The 24348-nt window shown below is 37.5% G+C and overlaps 3 protein-coding genes across 6 annotated transcripts; 1 reads left to right on the top strand and 2 right to left on the bottom strand.

Moving 5' to 3' along the window:
• Window positions 1-7750: 7750 nt before the first annotated feature.
• On the bottom strand, window positions 7751-8467 carry LOC131162790 (uncharacterized). Its single transcript, XM_058119389.1, has 2 exons — window positions 8323-8467; window positions 7751-8193 (listed from the first exon to the last, which is right to left on the bottom strand). Exons 1-2 carry the CDS (start codon window positions 8465-8467, stop codon window positions 7751-7753), a joined length of 588 nt encoding a protein of 195 aa, XP_057975372.1.
• Window positions 8468-11487: 3020 nt separating this feature from the next.
• Window positions 11488-18861, top strand: LOC131161890 (uncharacterized). 4 transcript variants are annotated; one of them, XM_058117908.1, is made up of 8 exons: window positions 11488-11977; window positions 12525-12636; window positions 12767-12841; window positions 12929-13594; window positions 15020-15374; window positions 16139-16220; window positions 17194-17448; window positions 18441-18861. In XM_058117908.1, the coding sequence occupies exons 1-7, from the start codon at window positions 11780-11782 to the stop codon at window positions 17398-17400; spliced, it is 1695 nt and encodes a 564-aa protein (XP_057973891.1). In that variant the 5' UTR covers window positions 11488-11779; the 3' UTR covers window positions 17401-17448; window positions 18441-18861. The 4 variants fall into 4 exon arrangements, with proteins under 4 accessions (XP_057973891.1, XP_057973890.1, XP_057973888.1 ...); XM_058117907.1 differs by having other exon boundaries at window positions 11546-11977; window positions 18504-18861; XM_058117905.1 differs by having other exon boundaries at window positions 11546-11977; window positions 18225-18861.
• Window positions 18862-22866, bottom strand: LOC131161891 (triacylglycerol lipase OBL1-like). Its single transcript, XM_058117909.1, has 5 exons — window positions 22388-22866; window positions 21976-22181; window positions 21526-21559; window positions 19358-19968; window positions 18862-19291 (listed from the first exon to the last, which is right to left on the bottom strand). The coding sequence occupies exons 1-5, from the start codon at window positions 22722-22724 to the stop codon at window positions 19046-19048; spliced, it is 1434 nt and encodes a 477-aa protein (XP_057973892.1). The 5' UTR covers window positions 22725-22866; the 3' UTR covers window positions 18862-19045.
• Between the last annotated feature and the right edge of the window lie 1482 nt (window positions 22867-24348).

Genomic DNA, 24348 nt, shown 5'->3' with positions numbered 1-24348 from the left:
TACAACCAGGTCAATTAGCACAAGGCTGACCTCAACCTTAACTAGGTCAATTAGCGGGACTGACCTCAACCTACACGCCTTAACAGGATGACGCACCTAGCTTTCCTAACCGGGTCTAAGCCAATCCGGGACTATTCCAGGGCTAGTCTCCCTCTTCAGACCCGTGCCTGGAAATACAACAGTATTTGCAATCAAATAATATCGGTACAGTGATTATGCTTTCAAGTAAAGTAGATGTGTACCCAACTACGCGCAATTACATACACCACAATATGATTTAATATGTAAGCTCAGTGTGGTCCAATATTTCAACTCTCAAAATATTTGCTATCAATGTTATGAGTACGTGAGAGTGTCAACCAGTATGATCTTTGTATCACAATATGTGCTCAATCTAATAGTTCACACAAAGATACTAGCCAAACAATATATATGTATATTTTAATCAGCAAATTTTCTCAATTGTATGATGCTCTAGTAATGTATATATTTGGTTTGTAAAAGTATATTCGATCTTTGTATTCAGCAAAAGATATGTAAGTTTATGAATATTGCAGCAAAGATTAATATCACAAATACAAATATCTTTTCACAAATATATCAATAAAAATCACACAGGATATTTGAGTATGTTTTGAAAATGATACAAATACAAGCTTCCTAAGATATTGCAACACAAATGCAATACTCAAAAGCTTAAGCAAGTCTTCTTAGGATAGGCTTATTAGAAAAAGCCCCCTAAGAACACTTAGGTTTAGCTCTCATAAAAAATCAAATCAATCAATCAAGAGCGGGAGAGCAAACCTATTTAGACTAATACTCAATTAACTTACAGAGGGTTTAATCAGTATAAGAAGGTAAGTATGAGTGTGGGAGGCTAAAAAATGAGTATTATAGGTTTTTAGATTTTCAAAGAATTCTCCCTAATCAAAGCTGCTAATCTCGTGCTAATTTTCCCAAATGAAGGGGTATATATAGACACCCTATGAAATATAATCGTTGGGGACCTATTGGGAATTATTAGGAAAGTTTTAAATCATTTTCAAATAATTAACCCTATTTAAAAAATTAACCACGGTAAAAAATTCATGGCAACTCGAGAGGTTCGGTTGACCAGAAACCTTTTTAGTCGACCGAAGTACATATGGTTCGGTCGACCGGGCCATTTTTGAACTAGGGACTCAGGGCCGAACGAGTATGTCCGAGGCTATTTTTCTATTTCTCCGAGGTTCGATCGACTAGGCCATTTTGAATTGAATAGTTCGGTCAACCAGACCGTTGGGATTTCTCCCGAAGACCCTCGGTAAACCAAGTAGTTGGTATTCAATTTTGGCTCGATCGACCAGGTGGTCAAATTATTGACCTCAGGAGGATTCGGTCGACCAGGGGATTTGAACTACAATGGTTCGGTCGACCGGGACATTGGTCAACTATTGACCCAGACCGGTTTCGATTGACCGAGGTAGAATGAACTACCTTGACTAGTCGACCGAAAGTACACCAAGTGTGCATTTCGGTCCTGTTTTGATTCACAAACACAATTTTCAATGTGCTTAACATATATGAGCATGAGTGAGTGTCCTAGGGTCATTTTTTAGGTCCTTTGGAAGACACCGAAAATATCCCTAAGGTCACTTTAGGCTATACTTGGTTTGAGCTTACGTAATAGATCATGCATGTGATGTGTGTGAGCTTATTACAAACCAAAGACCCTAATTACTATTACAGACCCTTTACAAAAACGATTTATAATACAACATGAGAAATTGGGTCTTTAATTGAAATTTGGTCTTCAAGCTTTACTCGTTCCATAAGCATTATGATTTGACAATTTAAGTTCCTGCACATAACTTCAAATATCCATTAGATACAATGAGTATTTGTCATAATCAAAACTGGGCGTGACCTATAAGGTCAACATTAACCTAAGAGCTTCATGTGTAGCGCCCTGACCCTCTAGGTGGGCCCAAAGTGCCACTAAACATACATCTCTCTGATACCATACATATACAACCTGCCTAAACAAGGGAAAAACGGGTGTTCCATACTGTTCTGAATAAACATGCATAGCAGAAATACATACATCATCTAATACTTACCAGAGTTTCTAACTGTTTCCCATATATATCTATACATAACTGAAAACATAATGTGCTATATATTACAATCCCCAAAAGAGACAGACATTGTCTAATATCTCACCAGCTCTGATAAAGGCTGTCTATTGTCCAAACTTAGCCCGATAGGACGTTAGGCCTGACCCCTCGAAGGACCTGAAACAGCATTTGTATGTTAGGGTGAGACACCTCTTAGTAAGATGGATTATATTATTGTTAGTGTGTGGTTAACATGAGATTTCGTGTGTACATATACTGCTAACATTTAAATACATTTAATTGATATTCTAAAATCTGTATTGCTCTGTAAATCTAAAAATACATACTGCTGGCTCAATAAAACCCTTTATGTAGTAAATATGCCCATATATGCCTAGAAGATACAATCTGATCTGTAGGACTAGCGTCGTCACGCCATCACATACACGTGCGACATGCTTCCCCCCATGACGTGTTGTACGGCCCGAAGGCTGGACCTAGCAAATAACTGGCCAACTAATGCTAAGTCAAACATAAAGTAGTATAATGGTGCCTACTCACTCTATACCCGAAGGCTGAGTCATCTAGAATTACTACATTGGATGGAGCCCCGAAATTCCTACATCGGGGAGTACTTTACCCAGGCCACCAATTGTCTTTCCCATCTACACTCTATCTGAGATGTGTAGTTGCACCCCTACATACATATAGCTACAGTACCGTGCTCTTACGATAAGAACATAATAACAGGGCTCTACTGTCATATATGGCAATTCACATCTTATAAAACTGTAATCATAATTTGTTTCATAAAACCGTATGTAACATAAGTTGTACATAATTCTGTGAAAACATCTGCTAGATAATGACTTGATAAAAATCGGCGTATCATATCTGTCATAACTGGCTCGCTAAAAATCGGCATTTCATAAACTCGGCATTTAGCCCTCACATCTCATCTCTTGGCATATATCCATAATATTTCATATCTCGACTTATAGCCGTTACATTTCAGTATTACACAAAACTTGCTCATTTAATGCCAATTAAAATTATACTCATGCCACACAATTTTCATCTGGTAACTCATAAATAAATCATCTGCTTGAGAAAGTAAATACTGTTACTAAAACTGGGGTATGAATATCTCCAGGTTGTTATTTTACTAAACATAGATATATGGCTAAATACTGGAAAAATGGAGATAATCAATTGTACCATCATTGGTTGGTTTTAAAACAAGTCTATGGTTTGAAATAACAATTTCCCAACTGGTAAAAAGATTCATAAAGATCAAGACTATACTTTAAAAATATCATACTTAAATTTAAAAGGTTGGTTTTGAAAATAAAGTCGGTTAACCGAACCCTAGGCCCGGAAACCTAAAAAAGCCATAACTGTTTATCTAAAAACCGTTTTAACATTTCATTCCATTAGAACTTATAAATATAGTTGACATAATATAATTCCCTTACCTATTCCCGAAAAATGATCCGAGATGCTTGAAAATTGAACCCTAACTTTTTCCTGAGATCAAGAATCCACTCCGCTAGACTTGTAGATATTCGCTCCCTAATCCTCGTGGTAATTTCCGATCGTCAAAACGGGCAACGATCGGCAAAATATCAAAGAGAGAGAGTGTGTGGGAGTTGGTGTGTGTGTGTGTGTGTGTGAGAGAGAGAGAGAGAGAGAGAGAGAGAGAGAGAGAGAGAGAGATTTCCATTTCTTAATGAAGAAGCAATTGAAAATCTATTTATAGACCCTTGACTCGATCAGCTTCGTTGACGAATTGGCGCCTTCATCAACGAAATATAGAAGGTTGTTCGTCGACGATCCCTAAGCCTGATATTTTCGGTCGTTTTGGACTCTTCGTCGATACACTAAATTTTGGCGATGAACCATATAGGGCATTCGTCGATGAGAACATGGACTTCGTTGATGAAGCCATCCATATTGAAATTGCTTGAAGTACTTACATAAAGATTTCTTAAGACTTTGACATTCTGAGCACTTAAGTCTTCATGCTTTTCCATCTCTTGTGTCTATCTTGACTTCCAACTTCAATTCACTTCAAGCTTCATCAAATCATCTTTGAATCCATGATTTAATAGTATAAGCGTTATGAGATCTTCTTTCTTTGAAGTATAAGCTTTCGATAATCCTTGTGTGCACTTGATCTTATATTCACATACTTGATTCCTGAAATATCATCACTTAACCAAATATGTTAAGTTCCTTTTATTTGTTATCATCAAAATAAGATTTTATGCCTTATAAGGCCAACAATACCTAGGGCTTAGCTTATCATTTTTCCCAAATCTCAATCTCTTACTCCAAACTCCAACTCTCTCCAGCGAGGGTCTGCATAGCTTTTCTGTCGACTCTGAGCTGCTTTGATTCTATCCAGAATGAGTTTGATTTTCTCATAAGTCTGCTGAATAATCTCTGGTCCCAAAATCTACTATTCACCAATTTCATCCCAATATAACAGGGATCGACACCTCCGACCATACAACGCCTCATACGGTGTCATCCCAATACTGGCCTAGTAGCTGTTGTTATAAGCAAACTCAACTAGTGGCATATATTGGATCCAACTACCACCAAATTCCAATACACAGACTCGTAGCATATCTTCCAATATTTGTATAGTCCTCTCTGTCTGTCCATTAGTCTAAGGATGAAATGCTATACTGAATGTCAGTTGAGAACCCAAGGCTTTTTGTAAACTCTTCCAGAATTGAGATGTGAACCATGGGTTCGGATTAGAAATGATGGACATTGGTATTCCATGCAGTCTAACTATTTCCTTTATGTATATCTTCGCCAATTTAGTCATGGAGTAGTTAACTCCGATGGGAAGAAAATGGGTAGTCTTCATTAATCGATCAAAGACTACCCAAATGGCATCTTGTCCATGAAGTGTCGGCGATAACCCTAAAACGAAGTCCATAGAAATATGCTCCCATTTTCATTCGGGAATGTAAAGTGGTTGCAAAGGTCCTGTCGGTCTTTGATGTTTAGCTTTTACCTGCTGGTATATCAAACATTGCTCTATGTGTTCAGCAATTTCTCTCTTCATATTGTTCCACCCGAAGGAAACCCGCAAATTCCTGTACATTTTCATGCTTCCTAGATGTACCGTATACAGGGAACGATGCGCCACTACCAAGATAGTCCTTTTGATTTCCACATCATCGGGTACACACAACCTGCTACAAAACCTCAAAGCTCCGTCATTTGAAATATTGAAATCGGCTCCTTGTCCACTTTGTACTTTATCCACAATCTTTACCAACTCCACATCTTTCATCTGAGCATCCTTAATTCTTTCCTGTAAAGTGGGTTGAATTACCAAATTGGTGATGAATGCTTGGTGATCTCCCTCTGTCATATCCACACTAGTTTTTCCAAATCTATTCGGATCTGATATTGTGCCACCACTGCTGGTACTGAGGCACTTCTTGACTTTCGGCTCAAGGTATCAGCTACCACTTTAGCCTTTCTTGGGTGGTAACTGATGGTACAGTCGTAATCTTTGATCAGTTCGAGCCACCTTCTCTGCCTTATATTTAGTTCTTTCTACATGAAAAAATACTTTAAACTTTTGTGATCTGTAAATATCTCATACTTCCCACCATACAAATAATGTCTCCAAATCTTCAATGCATATACTACTGCTACTAATTCTAGGTCATGTGTAGGGTAATTCTTCTCATACTCCTTGAGCTGTCGAGAAGCATACGCTACAAATTTCCCATGTTGCATTAGCACACATCCGAGCCCTTTCTGAGACGTATCACTATAAATTACAAAACCCCCTTCTCCCGAAGGGATTATTAGTACCGGTGCAGTTATCAGTATGCTTTAATTCCCAGAAGCTCTATTCGCACTCTTCTGTCCATTCATATTTTACATTCTTTTTAGTCAATTTTTTCAAAGGGCCTGACAGTTTAGAAAATCCCTCCACAAATTGGCGGTAGTACCCTGCTAATCCCAAGAAACTTCTAATCTCATGGACATTTTTCGGTCTCACCCAGTCCACTACTACCTTTATCTTGCTCAGATCCACAAAAATACCACCCCTGGATATCACGTGCCCGAGGAATGTGACCTGTTCCAACCAAAATTCACTTCTTAAATTTGGTATACAACTTCCTTTCTCTCAACACCTGAAGAACTATTCTCAAGTAATCCTCGTGCTCTTCGGGACTCCTTGATTACACCAGAATGTCGTCAATAAATACCACAACGAATTGTTCCATATACAGGTGAAAGACCCTATTCATCAGATCCATGAAAGCAGTAGGAGCATTTGTCAGTCTGAACGACATAACCAAAAACTTATAATGGCCATATTGAGTTCGGAACGTTGTCTTCGGAACATCCCCTGCCTTGACCTTCACTTGATGGTACCCGGATCAGAGATCAATCTTAGAGAAAACCCGTGTTCCCTAGAGCTGGTCAAACAAATCATTAATACGAGGAAGATGATACTTATTCTTAATCATCACTTTATTTATTTCCCTGTAATCTATACACATTCTCATCGACCTGTCTTTCTTTTTCACAAAAAGCACCGGTGCTTCCCAGGGTGACATATTGGGCCTAATAAATCCTCTATCCTGCAAATCTTGCAACTGTTCTTTTAATTCTTTTAATTTCATCGGAGTCATTTTGTACGAAGCCTTAGAGATCGACGTCGTACCTGGAAGTAAATCAATGGAAAATTCAATTTCACGATCAGAGGTAATCCAGGTAACTCCTCTGGGAAGACATCTGAAAATTCCCTCACTACTGGAATATCTGCAAGTTTAAATTCTCCCCCTAGTATTTCCATTGCACAAGCTATATACCCCTGGCATTCATCCAAGGGTAGCCTCTTTACTTGAATAGCTGACACTAACCGTGGTGAGGAGCGCACACACGACCTCACAAATCTATACTCCTACTCCCAAGGAGGTATGAATACCATATTTTTTTATGACAATCAATACTGACATAGTTAGCGACTAGCCAGTCCATTCCCAGAATTATGTCAAACCCATGTATATCGAGAGCTAATAAATTAGCAGGCAATGACCTCCCCTAAATACTGATGGGACAATCCCTAAGTATTCTCCTACACACCACTATGACTTATGTCGGTGTAGCCACTGATAAACTGACATCCAATGACTAAGCTTCTATTCCCTATATTTTGACGAATTCTCTGGCTATGAATGAATGAGTCGCCCTTGAGTTAAACAAAATAACACCTTTATATGAAAGAATAAAAATGGTACCTGTCACCACATCACCTGCCACCTCTGCGTCTCTCGGTGTTAATGCATATACCTGCGCCGGGGCGGTGTTCCTCTGCTGCTCGCTGCGGGGTGCTTGCTTGTTCCCTCAATATGGTCTAGGAGCAGGCATATTGTTCAGCTGCACACGGCAGTCCCGTGCCACATGGCTGGGTCTATTACATCGATAAAAGACCACTGCTCTTGCCCGGTATTCCCCTGAATTTCTCTTGTAGCATCGATAATAGACCACATGGCTAGATTGCCCTGAGGAACTCGGTGTCCCTCCACCTACCGATGGCCCACATCGTATCTCCTCCATTGCCTTTGACTCATACTCTCCTTAAATCCAAGGGGCGTGGGCCTCTTCCTCTAACTCTGTCCCCCTTTACCCCTTTGCCCATTTGTCTCTACTACGATGGTTTTATCCACCAGCTCCAAAAAATCCTGTATCTGCAAAACTGCCACTTGCTCATAGATTGCTTGTCTCAACCCTCTCTCGAACCTCTGCGCCTTTCTGAAATCATCAGGAATCATAAATGGGGCAAAACGGGATAATTCCACAAACTTAGCGGCGTACTGTGGCATTGTCAAATGACCCTGAATCAGATTCAAAAATTCCTCCATCTTAGCATCTCTGATGGAGGTGAGGAAGTAGCAGTCGTAAAAGATTTCTTTAAAGTGTCCCCAGGTTAGTGCTACAAGTACCAGTCTCTGCTCCTCTAGGAGCTTCACCGCTGACCACCATTGCTCAGCCTCTCCTATCAGCTTAAATGTTGCATACTGAACTTTTTGTTCGTCAGTGCAATGCAGTACTGTCAGAATCTTTTCAATCTATTGCATCCAATTCTCTGCCAAAATCGGATCGACACTTCCTGGAAAAACAAGGGGATTCATCCGGGTGAACTGCTCTATCGTGCAGCTTTGGTCTACTGGCATACAACCTTGCTCTATGGAACTCTGTGCTATCTCAGCGATAACCTGATGAGCTACGCTACACAATACAACATCTGAATCACTACCTCCCATACTGGAGGGTCCTGCATCGCTACTACCTTTGGCATTTGCATTACTACTCCTGAGGTCCATCCTGAAAATAAAATAGGATAATCTCAGAATCCTAAGATCATAACACAATCAATGCATTTATCTAACCTAGAAACCATAGAATATTCTCTTCAAACACTCAACTTAACATCCATGATCCCAATTCCAAATCCAATCTTGCTACTCAGAAGCAAAAACCAACAATAGTTTACTATGACTTTCCTAAAACTGTCGTTTCAGGAAAATCACTGAAATGACCACGAAATTCTGTCTCCAAGCTGCGAGAGCAAACCTCAAAATCCTATCTTATCCTCCAATAACATCTTAATAGAATCCTGATCTACCTATTTCCTACTCTCATCAAAATCCATTCCTATACTCTGGTATTTCTATCTGCTGAAGTCTATAGAACCTAGCAACCTAGGCTCTGATACCAAACTGTAACGACCCGAAAATTTTACTATTTTTTTATATGCATAAAACTCTGATACCATATATAAACCACCCGACCCTCAAGAGGGTTATCGAGTACGATTGTCCATAAGTTATATTACAATACAGGGGAAGCATAATATACATTCACCCCATATACAATACATACCAGAGTATTAAACCATCATAATACAAAAGTATCTTTCTCCCAAAACCACCTATATAACCCAAGCTACACACACATATCTATACACAGATAAAGTAGCGGTGTCTCACCAACACTAACTTCAATCCCCAAAATCAATAACCCTGCCCGGGGCTCTCTAAGCTCATCTCTCTGGATTTCCTGACATGTTAAAATATTAAGGAGTGAGATACCTCCCCGTAAGATGGAATAAATTATTGTCAGTGTGTGGCAACATGAATTTGAATGATTCAAAACACGTTCATTTAATAAATAATTTAACTAAGAAATCATGAAATCTGTACTTTTCTAAAAAATATGTATGTGCTCAATACGTTTTCTTGGGTTTGAAACGCAACATGTTTGTAAACGTAGTTTCATCATGTCTGCAATAAGAAACCAACCAGAGTGGATAACCATATATCATCGTCATGTAATCACCTCACATGACCGGGTTGTGCGGTCCGAAGGCGAGGCTTAGCAAAGGTGGGCCCACCAGGCTAAGTCAAAATAATTCTCGTCTGTAGTACGATTGGCCCACTGCAGCCTATTCCGGACCCAGGGGTGGTCAACATCTTTCTGTAGGCCTAATCGACTTCCAATACCAACACTCTCCCCGAGAAGTGTGGTTACACCGATTCATTTTCTAGCAATGGTATCGTGCTCTCAATTATAACATTGGTCCATCAAGGTTTTCATTTCCACAATTTTCACAAGAATCTCAATATAAAAAATATCTTGTCTATATAAATCACATTTCTCAGTAACAAAATATCGTGTCTGTATTTTCTATAGTTCCCATAAGCTAATATAAATCACATTCTGTCATAAAATATTCCTACATATTAAATATAAAATCATATTCTATCATTTCACAATATTTGCCAATATAAATAACATTTCATCATAAAATTTTCCCACATGTTAAATACACGGTAACAATACCAATACTCATGCCACACAAATTTTAAATAACATTTCATAAATTAGTGATTGCTAAGATAAATATACAAAATTCCAATATTGAATACGTTAGAAAACCCTTTACAATATTATCATTTTCTCATGCCTAAAATTAATCAACTAATTCCCAAAATCCCTAACATAATTTATTCCACTTACCTGATTCATGGAGAAAAGCCTGCATGGATCCTAGAACAGTGCCTGCGGCGTTCGCACAAAATCCTTTATCCATATATCCTAATTTAATCAACTCAACTCTAGGATAGATACCATTTTAATATTTCTTAGGCCCACACATTCCTAATAACTGATTAAACTTTAAAACATCTTACTTGCCCTAATTTTGGAGTGGTGCCTAGAAAGCTTAAATCACAAAACTGCTTCGGTTAAAATGATGAGGGTCAAACCTAGGACTTCGTGGTAGTATCCGATCGTCAATTCGGGGAAGATTTGAGGAAGAAAATGAAGAGAGAGAAGATGACCGTAACTAGAGAGAGAGTATGAGAGAGGAGAGAAAATTTTAAATTCAAATGAACTAAGTCACATATATATATGTGGTTGTTAGAAGAAATCGTCGACGGTTTGACTTTTTAGCCAAACCATTTTTACTATTTCACCCTTACTTGGATGTGACAAATCAAAACCGTCGACGATTTTCTAAACTCATCCAAAATCGTCGACGGTTTGGCTTGTGCCAAACCAAATTCTCTTTTTTCTTACTTAATTTTATTATTATTATTATTTTCCGAATCTCTACAGTTTTTTATTTGAATAAAAATATTTGTCTTTTTTGAGATTTGATAAAAAGAGTGAGACCTCTTTTGAAATTTTAAAAATATCACAAACTTTTTGCCAAAAAGGCACAAATCTCTTTTTAAGAAACTTATTTTTTTTAATAAAATACAAAAAAAGATTTGAGTCTATTTTGGCAAACATCATGCAAGGTTCATGAACTTATTGAAATATTAGGAGAAGTTTCAGAAAATATCTCAAGAAAAATTATTGCCCTTTTATCAAATTTCACGAAAAGTCCGTGTCCTTTTTACATTTCTTTAAAAAAAAGTAGTTTAGACTCTAAACACGAAATTTATGCATTAAATTTAAAAAAATTATTTAAAAAATTAAAATAAATGATTATATAAGATGTATATTAAGAAAACTTTGACATAAATAGAATAAATTTTAATCTTATCACTTTTCATATAAAGCAATGACTAGACTCAATAAATTAATACCAATAACTTCAAAAAAAAAAAATCAAAGCTTTTTAAAAAAAACGTGGCCTTAAAAAAATATATCCAAACATAAAATTCAAACAAAGCAAAAAGAACAAGAAAAAAGGTGAAAGGTAGCAAAATGTTCTTATTGTTCAAGTCATCATACGTGGCAGATAGAATCCCGGGAGATCATCCGAGGGCCCTACGGTCATTTAACATGTCCCGGTCAAATTCATGGTCAAATCGGTCAAGAGACTCAAAACGGTGAAAGACGCAGCGTTAAAAGAAGGGAAGCTCCTCCGGCGTGCTTGATTAAGGCAGGCAGTCCTCATTACCCATGATTATTTTGACCTAAAAGCCCCAAATTCTTGTCCTTTCTTTTCCTTTTTACCCTTCTTGAGTTTTATTAATGATGATTAGCGACACTAATCAGTGATTATCACTTAAAAACCACCCTCTGTCGCCCGCCATAAGCTCTTCTTCAGTGACGAGTTGATGTATTGGCTCGATCTCTCTCTCTGTTTCCCAGCGAGCTAGTGTGATGAGAAGCGTTTGAAAATGCCGGAGCCGGGGTTTCAAGATCAGAACCTTTCGTTGAGATCGAGTCTCAGGCCTCGCGATGCTAGTCCCGACTCTGTGATTTTCACTCTGGAATCCAATTTCAGCGTGTTCTCCTCCGCTTCTGCCAGCGTTGACCGCTGTTCCTTTGCTTCCGACGGTCACGATCAAGACTCTCTCGTCTCTGAAATCTCCCAGGTAATTCCGCAGCTTGCCATTCCTGATTTCCTCAAAATCATTTGCGATTTTAGGTCTGAAAAGCTTGAAACTGATTGCATGTGCGGTGAGCAGAGAGTTGAGTGAACGGATTTTTGTTGTCTTAGTTGAGTTGCATTTTTTGGCTGAATGCCTGATCAATCGGCATGTGTTTCTTTCACCAGCTATTATCGACTGGCATGTCGGTGTTTGATTTTTAATCTTGTTTCCTTGCTTAGATGATTTGCGCTCAATGCGCAGGCAACAATGTTAGCAATTTAGCATTATATTTTTCCTTTTTTTTCTCTGCTTCTCTAGAATGGTATCTCAGATCAAGGTGTTCTATTTACGGCCTCTTGCTTTATTATTTTGTTCTAAAAAAGGATTGAGTAGTGGAAAATTTTCAGGAATAAAATGATGCAACGGCGATCGATTTGATTTTAGGTTCCGAACAGGCAATACTGTTTTTCGATTGCATCAAATCTAGTTTGTAAATTTCAACTTTCAGTGTCGTCGACTTCGTAAGGTTAAAATCTATGATTTTATCCAGCATTTGGCAGGACATGATGTCTGTGAGAGTTCGAGTGGTCCAGATCTAGATCCAAACAAGTCTACAGTACACAAGAGCAGTCGCCTGACCAGAAAAGCCGAAAAAACAAAAGGTACCCCTGCAAGATTAGGGCCTTTGAATATATATATAAAGAAAAGCATAAGGCCCTAACAGATTTTAAATTTCGTTCACTCACTCATCCACTCACTGTTTACTTCAATTATACGCTGGTCAAAAACAAGGCTACGGAGGAGAAACAGAGGACGAAGCGTATCCCCAAGATTCAGCTAGAAGCTCCTTCTCTCAAGCTATCAAAGGTACAAACAATTCAAATCCAACTAATCCATAACTTAGTTTTGATTCAACCCATTCGAAACCCTAACAATACACATTCCATTAATCAGAATGCCGGGAACGAAGATCCAGATCTGAAGCAGTATCGAAGAAACCAGACAGGCGAAGACCTGCTTCGCTAGATCTGAACAATGCTACAACCTCTTCGCCTAGACTGGGAGTCATGAAGAAAAGCTCAGTTTCATCTCGACATCCCGGTACTTTTCCGAGCCCCGGCACGCCGAACTATCGGCACAACAGTGTCGGAGTTCAAAAAGGTTGGAGTTCGGAGCGAGTTCCGTCGCACACGCATACGAACCGGAGGCAGGTGTCTGCGGCTCTGTTGCCGTTCAATAACGGGAGGACCTTGCCGTCCAAGTGGGAAGATGCCGAGAGGTGGATCTTCAGCCCGGTATCGGGAGATGGTGGCATCAGGCCGGCCTTGCCTCCGCCGCATAGAAGGCCCAAGGCGAAGAGTGGGCCTCTTGGGCCGCCAGGGATTGCTTACTATTCGCTGTACTCACCGGTGGTGTCGATGTTTGAGGGAGGTAATGTTGGAAATTTCATGCCGAGCTCGCCGTTTTCTGCTGGGGTGATGACGGCGGATGGATTGGCGGTGCCATTTGACGGCCGTGGCGTAGCGGTTTCGGCTCAAACAGAGCCTTGCATGGCTCGTTCAGCGAGCGTGCACGGGTGTACTGAAGTGCTAGGCCAGTCATCCTTGCTTGATTCTCTAGGTATGGACTTTTCTCCTTTTGAGCTAGTTTTTTTTAGCCATAACCTAATTTTTTATGCTCAACTTGCATACAATCAAAGCCATGATCATGTAAATATTATAATTTCCGTGAAATTATGAAGACGGTACAGCGGAACCCACAATTGGTCGTTTGCTGTCAGCTTTTATTTTGATTAATAATGAATAATGGGAGCAACTTGTCCTATTATTTGAAAATTACAGTAAGGTTATCTATGGGTAAATTATCAAAATATTAGTGAAGAATGAAGGTAAATTACCATATTAATGTTGGCCGATCTATATTTGGGTTCAGCTTCCGCCATAATATCTCTGTTACATTATTACTTGGCAGCTTTTATTTTGATTAATGATGAATAATGGGAGTAATTTGTCCTATCATTTTTTTTTCTCTAGTAGTTAAATTACCAAAATATTAGTGAAGAATGAAGGTAAATTACCATATTAATGTTGGCCGAACTATATTTGGGCTCAGCTTCCACCATAACATCTCTGTTACATTATTACTTGGCAGCTTTTCTGTGGCGAAGAGATGGCATTTAGCACAAAGTAGCATTTAAATTATTTAGCAGTAAAAATTTACCAATTTCCTTCTTACAGGAGATGATTTATTTCAAAACGAATGGTGGTGTGCTGCTTGCGTCTAGCAGTCAATTTCCAGGAGCCATTTGGTTCCCAGCTTAGAAAATTGAACAATTTGTATATGCTATGAAATGGGGTTATGTATAAAGGTTCTCAAAATGGGCCTCCCAGTTCTGTTTAGAAGTACAAACAGGATGTTGTATAGTTTATGAGTGGATGAATTTAGATATAAATTTTCATGTCTTTTGTGCGTTTTATGGTATTTGGTAGTCAGGACTAGTTTTTGGGTAGCTATGGATAGGAAGGTGAAAATCTGGAAAATATTTGCAGTTATTTATAAAGTTGTCAGTTCAATAATTTATCCATCACTTAAAAAGTTTATTTAAATTATGAATATATGGAAGAAATATACTTATAAAAATGAAGATTGAAACCGTCGGTGCTTCCTTTTATTAGTAGTTGAGATTTGTAAACTTAATGAATAATACAATTTTACATGCCTTTTTTGTTGCGCCAGATTCATCTCGGTGATACTTTCTGGAGTAATTTTTATGCTTATGAATATGGATATAAGGTGCAGAATTTTTATGCATAGTATACGGCAAACTTGTTTATGTACTTTTTTTTTAATATTATATTTTTCTTGTTGCACCTAAAGATGAGTTAAAAGTATGTTGATACAGGTTCTCGAAATGTCCAAATGAGACGAAAAATTAATACATGATGTCAGTTTTTTATGATACTAAGCTTGGATATATTGTAATTGTGAAAGATTGTTGGATTCTATATATATGTATATTAATATCATCTTGAACCAAATTCCCAGATGAGAATCTTGATAGCATTAAGGATGCAGCTACCAACATTTCATTTTCTGTGTCAAGAAGGGATATGGCAACCCAAATGAGCCCCGAGTCTAGCACCCACTCATCTCCCAAAAGGAGGCCTTCTTTCACTCCTACTCTCTCCGTCACACCTATTCCAGAGGGTGCTCATTCATCTAGATTGGAAGTCAGGGATGTGCAGGTAGATGAACGTGTTACTGTGACAAGGTGGTCGAAGAAGCATAAAGGTCGAATTCCTGGGAAAAGCTCTGAGAATGTTGATGACTGGAAAAAGAAGGCTGTGGGTGCCCAATCTTCAACTTGGGAACTTTCGGAGACAGCAAAGAGCATTTCAAAGTATGTGCACTTAATTGCTTCATTCATGTTTTTCCCTCTTTTTTTTATAGGTATTTTCAGGAGTATGTTCAACAGGATATGGAGGGTAGCTCTGGAAGTGATTAGTGAAAATTTTGGTGAAATGAAACGCTTCTATCTCAGAAGCATGATTCTCTAAGTTTAACTCTTCCGTTGATGTTAGATGGCCTTGTACATCAGAATGCAGACCAACCATAAATTCTGTCTCGTATTTATAGTCTTTAATTCAGAATATTTCCATCTCAAGGAGTCTGCTCTGTCTCATCTATTAGAACTCAAAATCAAAATTTCCAAAAAAATATTGTGATTAGCAAAATGCTTCTCAAGTAACCATTTCTCTGAACTTCTTCTGCTCTTGTGGATGTGAGTCTTGTACGAGTTGCAAAGATTCCTCCTGACTGCTTGATTTTTGGAGCCACTAAACCCTGTCCTAATATTTTAAGTCAAAAGCCTTGTGCGCTTTTTCATGGGTAATATATGTTCTCACTGGTGTTGACATTAGGATTTGTTCAAGCCCAAAATGTGTGTAAAAAGTATTGAATAACATGCAAAATGAAAATCCCACCTATCCAAACCCTGTCTGCAGTGTTGTAACCCTAAAATATAGATGCTTTCAGGAGAGTGATATTGTCCTGACTGGCTGCTAGAAATGCCATTTGATTTAGCTCAATATATGTGAGTAATTACTATTGAATTGCATGCATGTGAAATTAAAGCTGATACTAATATGGACCTTATTTTTTCAGGGTAAAAAGGGAGGAAGCCAAGATCACTGCATGGGAGAACCTACAGAAAGCAAAAGCAGAGGCAGCCATTCGAAAACTAGAGGTATTTTTCCCACTTATTGTTTAAATTTGAAGTTTCCTTAGTTACTAGAGTCTGAATCAATGTCAACTAGAATGTGGAATATTCCCATTCCACGAATGGGAATGGGATTGTGGTACAGCTCATGCTCTAAAATGGTGGAACATGTGGGGTATGCTTAAATAGATATATTGGTGAAAAAAAGTGTAATGTCACTAATCTAGAGGAGATTTTCTGCTGTGAAATATATATTAATTATGACAAATAAAATTAAAGTGCAAAATTCCCTATTTTTAACTAGTAAGAAGTTATGTAAAAAATATTGAATTAAAATTTTGAATTGTTAGATTTTGTGGTCTAGAATGAAAATATACCATGTTTTGGAAAGTTTGTACCAATATGTGGTTCGCTAGGGTGGTAGTGTTTTCTGGTTACTATGGTTTGAATGACTCTAGCGTGTTAATGGGGGAAGTGAAAAAGCATTATAAAATTCCAGATTATCTTATGACCAGCATAACATGCATGGTTGGAATGTGACTGATTAGTTCAAAATGCTGCAGAAAATGCATATATTTTTGCCTACTAGAAGAAAATTAATGAAATTTATTTTTAGCATGTGTGAATTCGTATTTATGGATATAGTTTATACGGGAACTAAACATGCAGGAATATGGACCTAGTTTTTCTTTTTTAATCATCAATTTTTTGATGTGCTCTGGTCAGTGCTCCTTCCTACTATGAACCCACTTGGACTGGGTTCATCATTATTATTGCATTCATTAAAAAAGGAATTAAAAACAAAGAACTTTCTTAGATTGTGGCATTATGGAGTGTAAATGTTGCATGTTCAAATATTGTTACCAGGATTATAGAACGATAAGATGCTGGTGTTTTCTGGTAATTTTGCACGGTGCAATATTGCTTCCTTGTTTCATAAAATGGGGGCACAAGCATTTGATAATGCTGTCCTGATTGACTGAGAACATATGAATAACAGATGAAATTGGAAAAGAAGCGATCATCCTCGATGGATAAAATTATGAACAAGCTGAGATCAGCTCAGAAGAAAGCTCAAGAAATGAGGAGCTCAGTGTTAGTCAACCAGGCCCATCAAGTTGTCAAGACTTCCCATAAGGCTTTATCATTCCGTAGGACACGTCACATGGGTTCACTGAGTGGCTGCTTTACCTGCCATGCTTTCTAATACCTCATCCAATCTTCTGTTCTCCGGTTTCTCGGCCTTTAACAATAGGTAACAACCTTTTCTGTACATCATCTTTGTTTTTAAGTTTCAAATTCTTTCAATAATTTTTATTTAGGAAATAATGGTTGATCTTGTTTAATGTGGCTAACAATGGTGGAAGAGAGGGGACTGGGGGATGGTTCTGGTAGGCGTTGGAGAGGTGCCGAGGGTGCTCAAGAAAAATTTCTAGCTGCCGTAGTGGCTAAATTTTTGTAAAGAAATTACTGAAAATTGTACTAAAGCTAGACTGTTTTGAAGATTTTTTTTTTTATAGTGATTTTCAAGTTCAAATTTTAATGTTTTTTTAATCAAGCTTTGGTTTTCAAGAAAAACTGCAGTCAGAAAACCAACATTACTGTAATTTTTTTTTTTTTTTAATGTTATCAGCTCACTTTTCTTTTAGTTAAACTAAATTCATTTTATTTATTTAAACATTATTTTTCATCCCTTGATTAAAATGCAAACAGGCTAATCTTGGGCTCTTAAGGGAAATGAAGAGTGGAAAAATATTCAGGGTAAGGGAAAAAGAGAAAAAATTATTTGTGAGCAATGTAGTGTGGTGTGTGCTGCCCAGTTTAGGGGGTCTCTCTCCCTGCCAGCCCCCCGCATATAAGCTTTCTGTAATTTCTTTTATTTTACTTTTTAAATCTTTAGCTTCTCAGTTAAATTTGAAATATGTTATATGAAAATGTTGATTCCTTGCAGTATACACAATGCGTTACATCTGACAATTTGAATGTGTTACCCATTAGCTATTAATAACAATTTGAATGTGTTACAATTAGCTACTACTAGCTATTCAGTACAGCAAGCTCTGTGCAATACGCCAATTATGAAGACATAGTTGTTCATCATTGGTATAATTATATGCTGCCTGGTCAGAACTCATGTTATCTTGTCGGAATTCATGTTATCTAGTCATAACTCAATTCAACATCCAATCGGCAACAAGCTTTTTTAATTTGTTCATGGTTTTGTTTGTTTCTACATGGCATCCAAAGCCTGTCCATGCGATCTATAAATGTATTTTGGTGCCAACAAAAGGTGTATTTGCCATGGAGCAGAAGATGGTTATTCAGTAAAAAATCCGAAAAGAGTGCAAAGCAGATGACTGAATGCATTACAGCACTGGGAACGTACCGTTTTGACACTAAGTGGCAAGAAATGATGCGCCAATGGCCCATACACATTTCAAGATGTGGGAGGGATTTTGATTGCAGCGTCAGCCTCTCAGGTACTCACGGTGTTCAAAAGAAGATAAATAGAAAAGGATTTGTCTAAATAATGAATGTATGTATATGTACCTATATCAAACTTCAGCATCATCTCTACTTGTGGTTGCCCCCTCTTGAATGGGATTACAGTAAATTCATTTGAGTTGGCTTTATATTTAATGGAAGATATTTGTAGGATGGATCTCAATTCTCAAGCACACCCTTTGCATTTAAATTACTGGTCTTATTTTTTTCTCAGTGAAAATTAGTTCAATTGCTGTCTACAGTCTCTGTGTTACAATCTATAGCTGTTCTATATATAGAAGAATCACCACTTCATTAATTTCTTCCTGTCTAATGAAGGGTTATCGACTCCTTGAATGAATTGATCCCTAGAGCGTGCTAGGCAAATATCCTAATCGCGTAGAGTTAACATAATCTTGAGGAGAATGAGCTGACAATCCCGGAATAAACAGGCCAATCACTCTGAACAATCTGAGAAACCATCCCTCTTTGTAGTCTGGACCCTCCATGTAAGGGATAATGAAACTCCTACTAAGCTCCCAAAGTGCGTTCAAGCTCTTCGGAATTGCCCACCACATGGAGAAGTAGTTTTTGTCCGGCTCCTCCCCTACAATCTGAGTTCCAAGGACAATCAAACAACAGAGAGAGAGAGAGCTATAACACTTAAATTTATTAACTACCTTTCCTTGATAGCAGCTGTTGTAGTAGAGGCACTCTCCGAAGTGCTTGTAGAAAAGAGCTTTGCCATCATAAGGCAGCCTGGGCACCATGTCATTGCAGTAAACGTACCTGAAGTACCTCACGTTATGCCCTCTAAACTTCTCCTCCATGAACAACCCAAACTGCTCGTCTCCCGCCCTCGGCTGCCCAAACGTGTACACCCCTTCCAACCTCTCCAGCATTTCTCTCTCCTCGTGCAAAACCAGAATCCCTGCAAACAGAAGTGCCAGCGCTCCGCCCAAGCTGTGCCCCGTCACTACGAATCTTGCCCTCTCTTCCTTCTCCATAGTTTCCCTCAGCTTCTGTCTGATGGCGTAATAGGCATAAGCTCGTTCCCCTTCTTGGGCAATCTCCTTTGGCCAACCCCTCCCCTTTTGCATGCCGAGGGCTTTCATGAAGCCAGCGTGCATTTTGCCGACACCCTCCAGCTCCAACCACGAGACATCGGCATCCACCTGCCAATCATCTGCGTCGAAAGGGCTAGTGCCTCTAAATGCCACCACGATGAGCTCAGGATCAGCTTTGGTGTCCTTGAACATGAAGGCTTGTGTTGATAGTTTTTCCTGATAATCTGCTCTCAAATATTGTTATGCTAAATGATACATAGGTTACGTTTGGTATGCAAAAATAATAGGCATTTTGAATAATAAATAGAATAAAACTTGTATAAAAATAATTCTTTGAAAAATTCACTCATATAGAATATTAAATATTATGTTACTCCATGGAATAGAAACATGCTTTCGTGACTCAGCGCCAAAGGCCCTTGCAACAATTAATAATGTATAGGCAAACAACATGCCAGCTGGCCAATAATGAAGGGCATAAAAAACCCCAGTTCAGGTGGTAGGGCAAATTCTTAGTGTGCCACTTGACGGTCAGCAATAATTGTCTCTTGGGTTCGATAGGTTTCTAAAATTTACCTTCTCTATGGAGTTGTGGGGTCAGCTTTACGGGACGTGGGATTAGTCACGGAGCGTAAAACGCACGTGGACACCCGGCGATATTCCAAAAAAAATAAAAAATAAAAATGAAGGGCATAAATGTGGATGGGTTGTAACATAAGAATGTATAGGTGGGCTGAAAGCTAAGGTTGAGCCCCATAGTGATAGGCTGAACCTTAGAGGCCAATCACATGTTAATATATATATATATATTGCAAACTTTTTCAGGATGGAAATGCATTTTCTATCATAAAATAAATATTAGAATTAAATTGAGACTTTTAATGACAACTAATAATTTTATATGATATGAACTTAAAATTCTAATTTTTCTCTAGATTTTTAATGTATATAAAAGATTTGTGTTAGTTGTAATTATGGGTTGAATTGTGACTTATGATTCTATTTCATTACAAATTGTGGAGTGAGATTTATTTTGGGAGTTTGAAGATTGTGTCTTAAACTTGATCGTCTAAATTTATACAAAATAAACACAAAATTAAGATGGGGATGCACTACTCCCATTCTAGTTAAATTAATCTTCCAAGAAAAAAATGTATACTACATAATGCGAAAAAAGGAAACATTAAATGATTGAACATATTTTAAAATTAGTTCATCATTTCAATGTTTCGTCTATGCCAGCTAAAACTAAAAATAAAGGTCCATATAGAGGTTGCTAGGTTCATAATTATAGTTTTATGTCTCATAATTTTGAGTACTATGAGTTTACAAAAAGAAAATGAGCTATTCAAAGGCTTTTGTGCTTTCTCGTGGATCTCTTTGATGCTTAACCTGATAAATAGTTTTATGTCTCATAACTTTGAGTACCTTGCTTGAGACATAATTTCAATTAGCACGCTAGAGTAGGATAAACTTTCAAGGCAACGATTAAGCTCATTAGCCCTAATTAAGTCAAATATTGTTTGTCTTAGAAGTAGGAAACATTGTAACATGGCTAGAGCTTGAAATTTGGAATTTTTGTATTGGAAATTAAGTTCTAAGCTAAGTAGGATGAAGAGGTTTGAGTTTGGCACAGGGAATTGGATTATCCACATTTGTGTGTTCCAAATATTTCACCAGACCAAAAGTCATACGGGCTTGACAAAAACAAGTCTCTCTCCACCAGACTTAATTAATGATACCTAAGTCGTGACTTCTGAGGATGTGTGTTGAATTCTTACCATTCCAGAAGTTGTAGGAACCCAAGAATGTCATCTGCACATGCACAAAGAATATATGAATTTTTTCAAAAAAAAAAAATATTCAACATTCTTTTGAATTAACAAATGCACCATTTTAGCTAATTAATTTTTTGATTTATAGTTAAGTGCCGATTATAACTTCTTAATGTCACTTATGATTTGATCAAGGGTATTTCAAAGCTACGCTCTTCTATTATTTTCGTACAATGATATATTAACTATGAATTCAACTATTTTTATCACATTAACATTTAGGATTTGTTTGGATTAAAATTTTTAAAAAATAAAACACTAATGATGTGTGAAAAAAAATTATTATTTTTTCACTTACATAAAATTTTCCTTGACAACCAAAAAGTAAAGTCTTTTGTGTTTTTTTTTCTTAATTTCCTAAAAAAATTAATTAATGTGTATCATGAATGACTATACCTCCCAATGATCTGTGACTACGGTGCGGATGAAGGCCTCATTCTCGTATGACAACTTTGCAGCCATGACGGCCAAGGAAGCTTCATACCTCATTCTGTCACCATGATCATACCACCTGATTCGCCGGTCTAATTCTACTCGCTCGTCAAGATTTCCGATCACCGACGAGAATGTTGCAGACCCTCTATCTGGTATCACCACCTTCCCTACACACATGTTACAATTTGAATCAGACGCATGAGAGATGAAATACTTCTCGTTATTTGTATCATAGAATATTTCAAAAACATTCTTTCCATCCATTGGACCCAAAAAATAATAAAAAAAAAAAAAGAGAGCGCAGGAAACAGAAATTATTGAAGCAAAGAAGATCAGTGATGATGGGTATATATATATATTTTGTATGGGAAACCTCTTAAGATATTGAGCAAGAGTTTGGGGAGGGTGCCGCCATTGCTTGACAAGAGATTGAGCCAGAGCTCGAGCAGGGACCCTATCTGGGCCATGGGCTTCTTGCACAATTGAAGGACTTTCTGTGCTAGAATGGAGACGAAGATGAGCCATCTCCCCCAGAAATCTTCAAGAACCAGCTTCTTCTTCTCCGGCGAGCAATCTATGAACCCTCTTCCTTCCCCATCAGCACCGGAGCACAGCAAGCGAAGGAGATCCAAAATGGTTGCTTCTTCTGGGTTCACCACCAGATAGCCACTGCAGAAATCTCCCATCTCACCTCCCTCCTCCATAGCCATACCAGCTCCTTGAAATAGAATTATAAGCAATATGTAACAGAAAGAATATGAAGTTGAAGATGAAGATGAAGATGGCGAGGGAGCCTGATGATGATCAGTACTCTACTACTACCTACCTATCTATCTATCTATATATATATATATATATATTACATCTTTTCTTTTGCGTACGGCTATGTTGACTTGTGCTTAAATATAGAGTTAAAATTAAATTTGAACTGCGTGCTTGCCCCAGAAACATAATTATGAGTTATGCTAATTAAATTATATTATCAATTAACGGTGCTGAGTGGCTTAATTTTGATATTAAATAAAGTTATTGTCTCAACACTTTTTGCTTAGTGTGAGATTTAGTGGTATAGGTGAATTGGGCCTTGATAGAATTTTTAGGTTTGATTTTACAGAAAAATATCCTAAAATTATTTGGGGGTTTGTTCGGCTCACCCCAAATTAAACCTAACAAAACATCATAAAAAGAGAAGATTAATTTAGGAAGTCTCAATCTCCCTTGTCGCAAAAAGTATATCCATCGAATGGTGGTTGCCACTAATACTCCCACTAAGGAGAGATCAAAGCATGAGGACAGTTTTCCTTTAATGGATAATAACCAGTTAATTGTTTATGGCAAGCTAGTGTCAAAGAAATGAGTGTGTACAAGTCGTAATAATTACTCAAAAGAGAGTGGGGAGTTATTGCGGGTGCACTCCTAAAATGGGTCATTAGCAATTGCTCATGATTTATATGTATACAAAGTGGGTAAGTAAGTAGTTGCTTAAAAGGGATGGGTGGAGAAAATAGTAGAAAGAGACAACGAAGAAAATTATAGAAAGTTGTGCGCATGGTTTAATCAATTGGGTGCTTATTTATTATGATTAGGGTTTTGGATTTATATTAATTATGCGTGTGTATTTTACAATCTCCAATATGAGGTGTTTTTAAGTTAATGTGTCATTTTGTCTTGTTTTCCTTTTCATTATGTTTCGCTTTTATTTGTTTGTAGTTTGTTTTATTAGAATTACGGTTTTCCTCCGCCATAAGTGAGTAGTTTTTTTAATAAAGAATGAAGGTGTTGTCCTCTTTATCAAAAGAATAAAAAAAAAAGTATTTCTAAGCTCGGATTTTGATCTAGTGATTAATTATTGTCTGGCTTATTTATGGAGCCTATAGTTTGATCCTCCTAAATTCCACTCCTTCCAAATTTTAGGATCATGGGATAGGGGTAGGGGAGGGGCATCCTTGTACAATTTTTTTTTTAGGAAATTAATGAGTGACTTGTGGATCATAATTATTATTATTTTTTTTTTCAGATAACCTAGGGTTTCCAGGTATCATTGCGTCACATTAGATATTATAGTGGGACACCAATCCAAGGGAGTGAAAGTTGCTCGCTTTTTGACGCACATCGGTAATTCACCGATAGGGAAAATCGAATCCGTGACTTATGAATAATTGTTTTATGAGTTATAAAATTTTGACAAAAAGATACTAAAGAACAAACAAGTTTTTGTATAATTAGTTTTTATTTTTTAAAATATAATATGCTTATGTAATTTGTGTTATATTTCTTTCTACTTTTTATCTTATTTTATTTTCAAGACATAAACTCCATGGTAGGTAAATTAAT

This window comes from Malania oleifera, chromosome 8, assembly GCF_029873635.1.
Source record: "Malania oleifera isolate guangnan ecotype guangnan chromosome 8, ASM2987363v1, whole genome shotgun sequence".
In the NCBI taxonomy this organism is placed as follows: Eukaryota; Viridiplantae; Streptophyta; class Magnoliopsida; order Santalales; family Ximeniaceae; genus Malania; species Malania oleifera.
This window is presented reverse-complemented; position numbering and strand designations above follow the sequence as displayed.

Excerpts from the sequence above, each read along its gene's own strand:
- LOC131162790 (XM_058119389.1), bottom strand. The coding sequence starts at position 8,467 with ATGGACCTCAGGAGTAGTAATGCAAATGCCAAAGGTAGTAGCGATGCA. Across the intron at positions 8,194-8,322 it reads ACAGAGTTCCATAGAGCAAG|TACTGCATTGCACTGACGAA; the intron begins GTTGTATGCCAG and ends AGATTCTGACAG.
- LOC131161891 (XM_058117909.1), bottom strand. The coding sequence starts at position 22,724 with ATGGCTATGGAGGAGGGAGGTGAGATGGGAGATTTCTGCAGTGGCTAT. Across the intron at positions 21,560-21,975 it reads TAGTCACAGATCATTGGGAG|ATGACATTCTTGGGTTCCTA; the intron begins GTATAGTCATTC and ends GTGCATGTGCAG. Across the intron at positions 19,292-19,357 it reads ACAGCTGCTATCAAGGAAAG|ATTGTAGGGGAGGAGCCGGA; the intron begins GTAGTTAATAAA and ends CTTGGAACTCAG.
- LOC131161890 (XM_058117908.1), top strand. The coding sequence starts at position 11,780 with ATGCCGGAGCCGGGGTTTCAAGATCAGAACCTTTCGTTGAGATCGAGT. Across the intron at positions 11,978-12,524 it reads TCGTCTCTGAAATCTCCCAG|CATTTGGCAGGACATGATGT; the intron begins GTAATTCCGCAG and ends GATTTTATCCAG. Across the intron at positions 12,842-12,928 it reads CTTCTCTCAAGCTATCAAAG|AATGCCGGGAACGAAGATCC; the intron begins GTACAAACAATT and ends TCCATTAATCAG.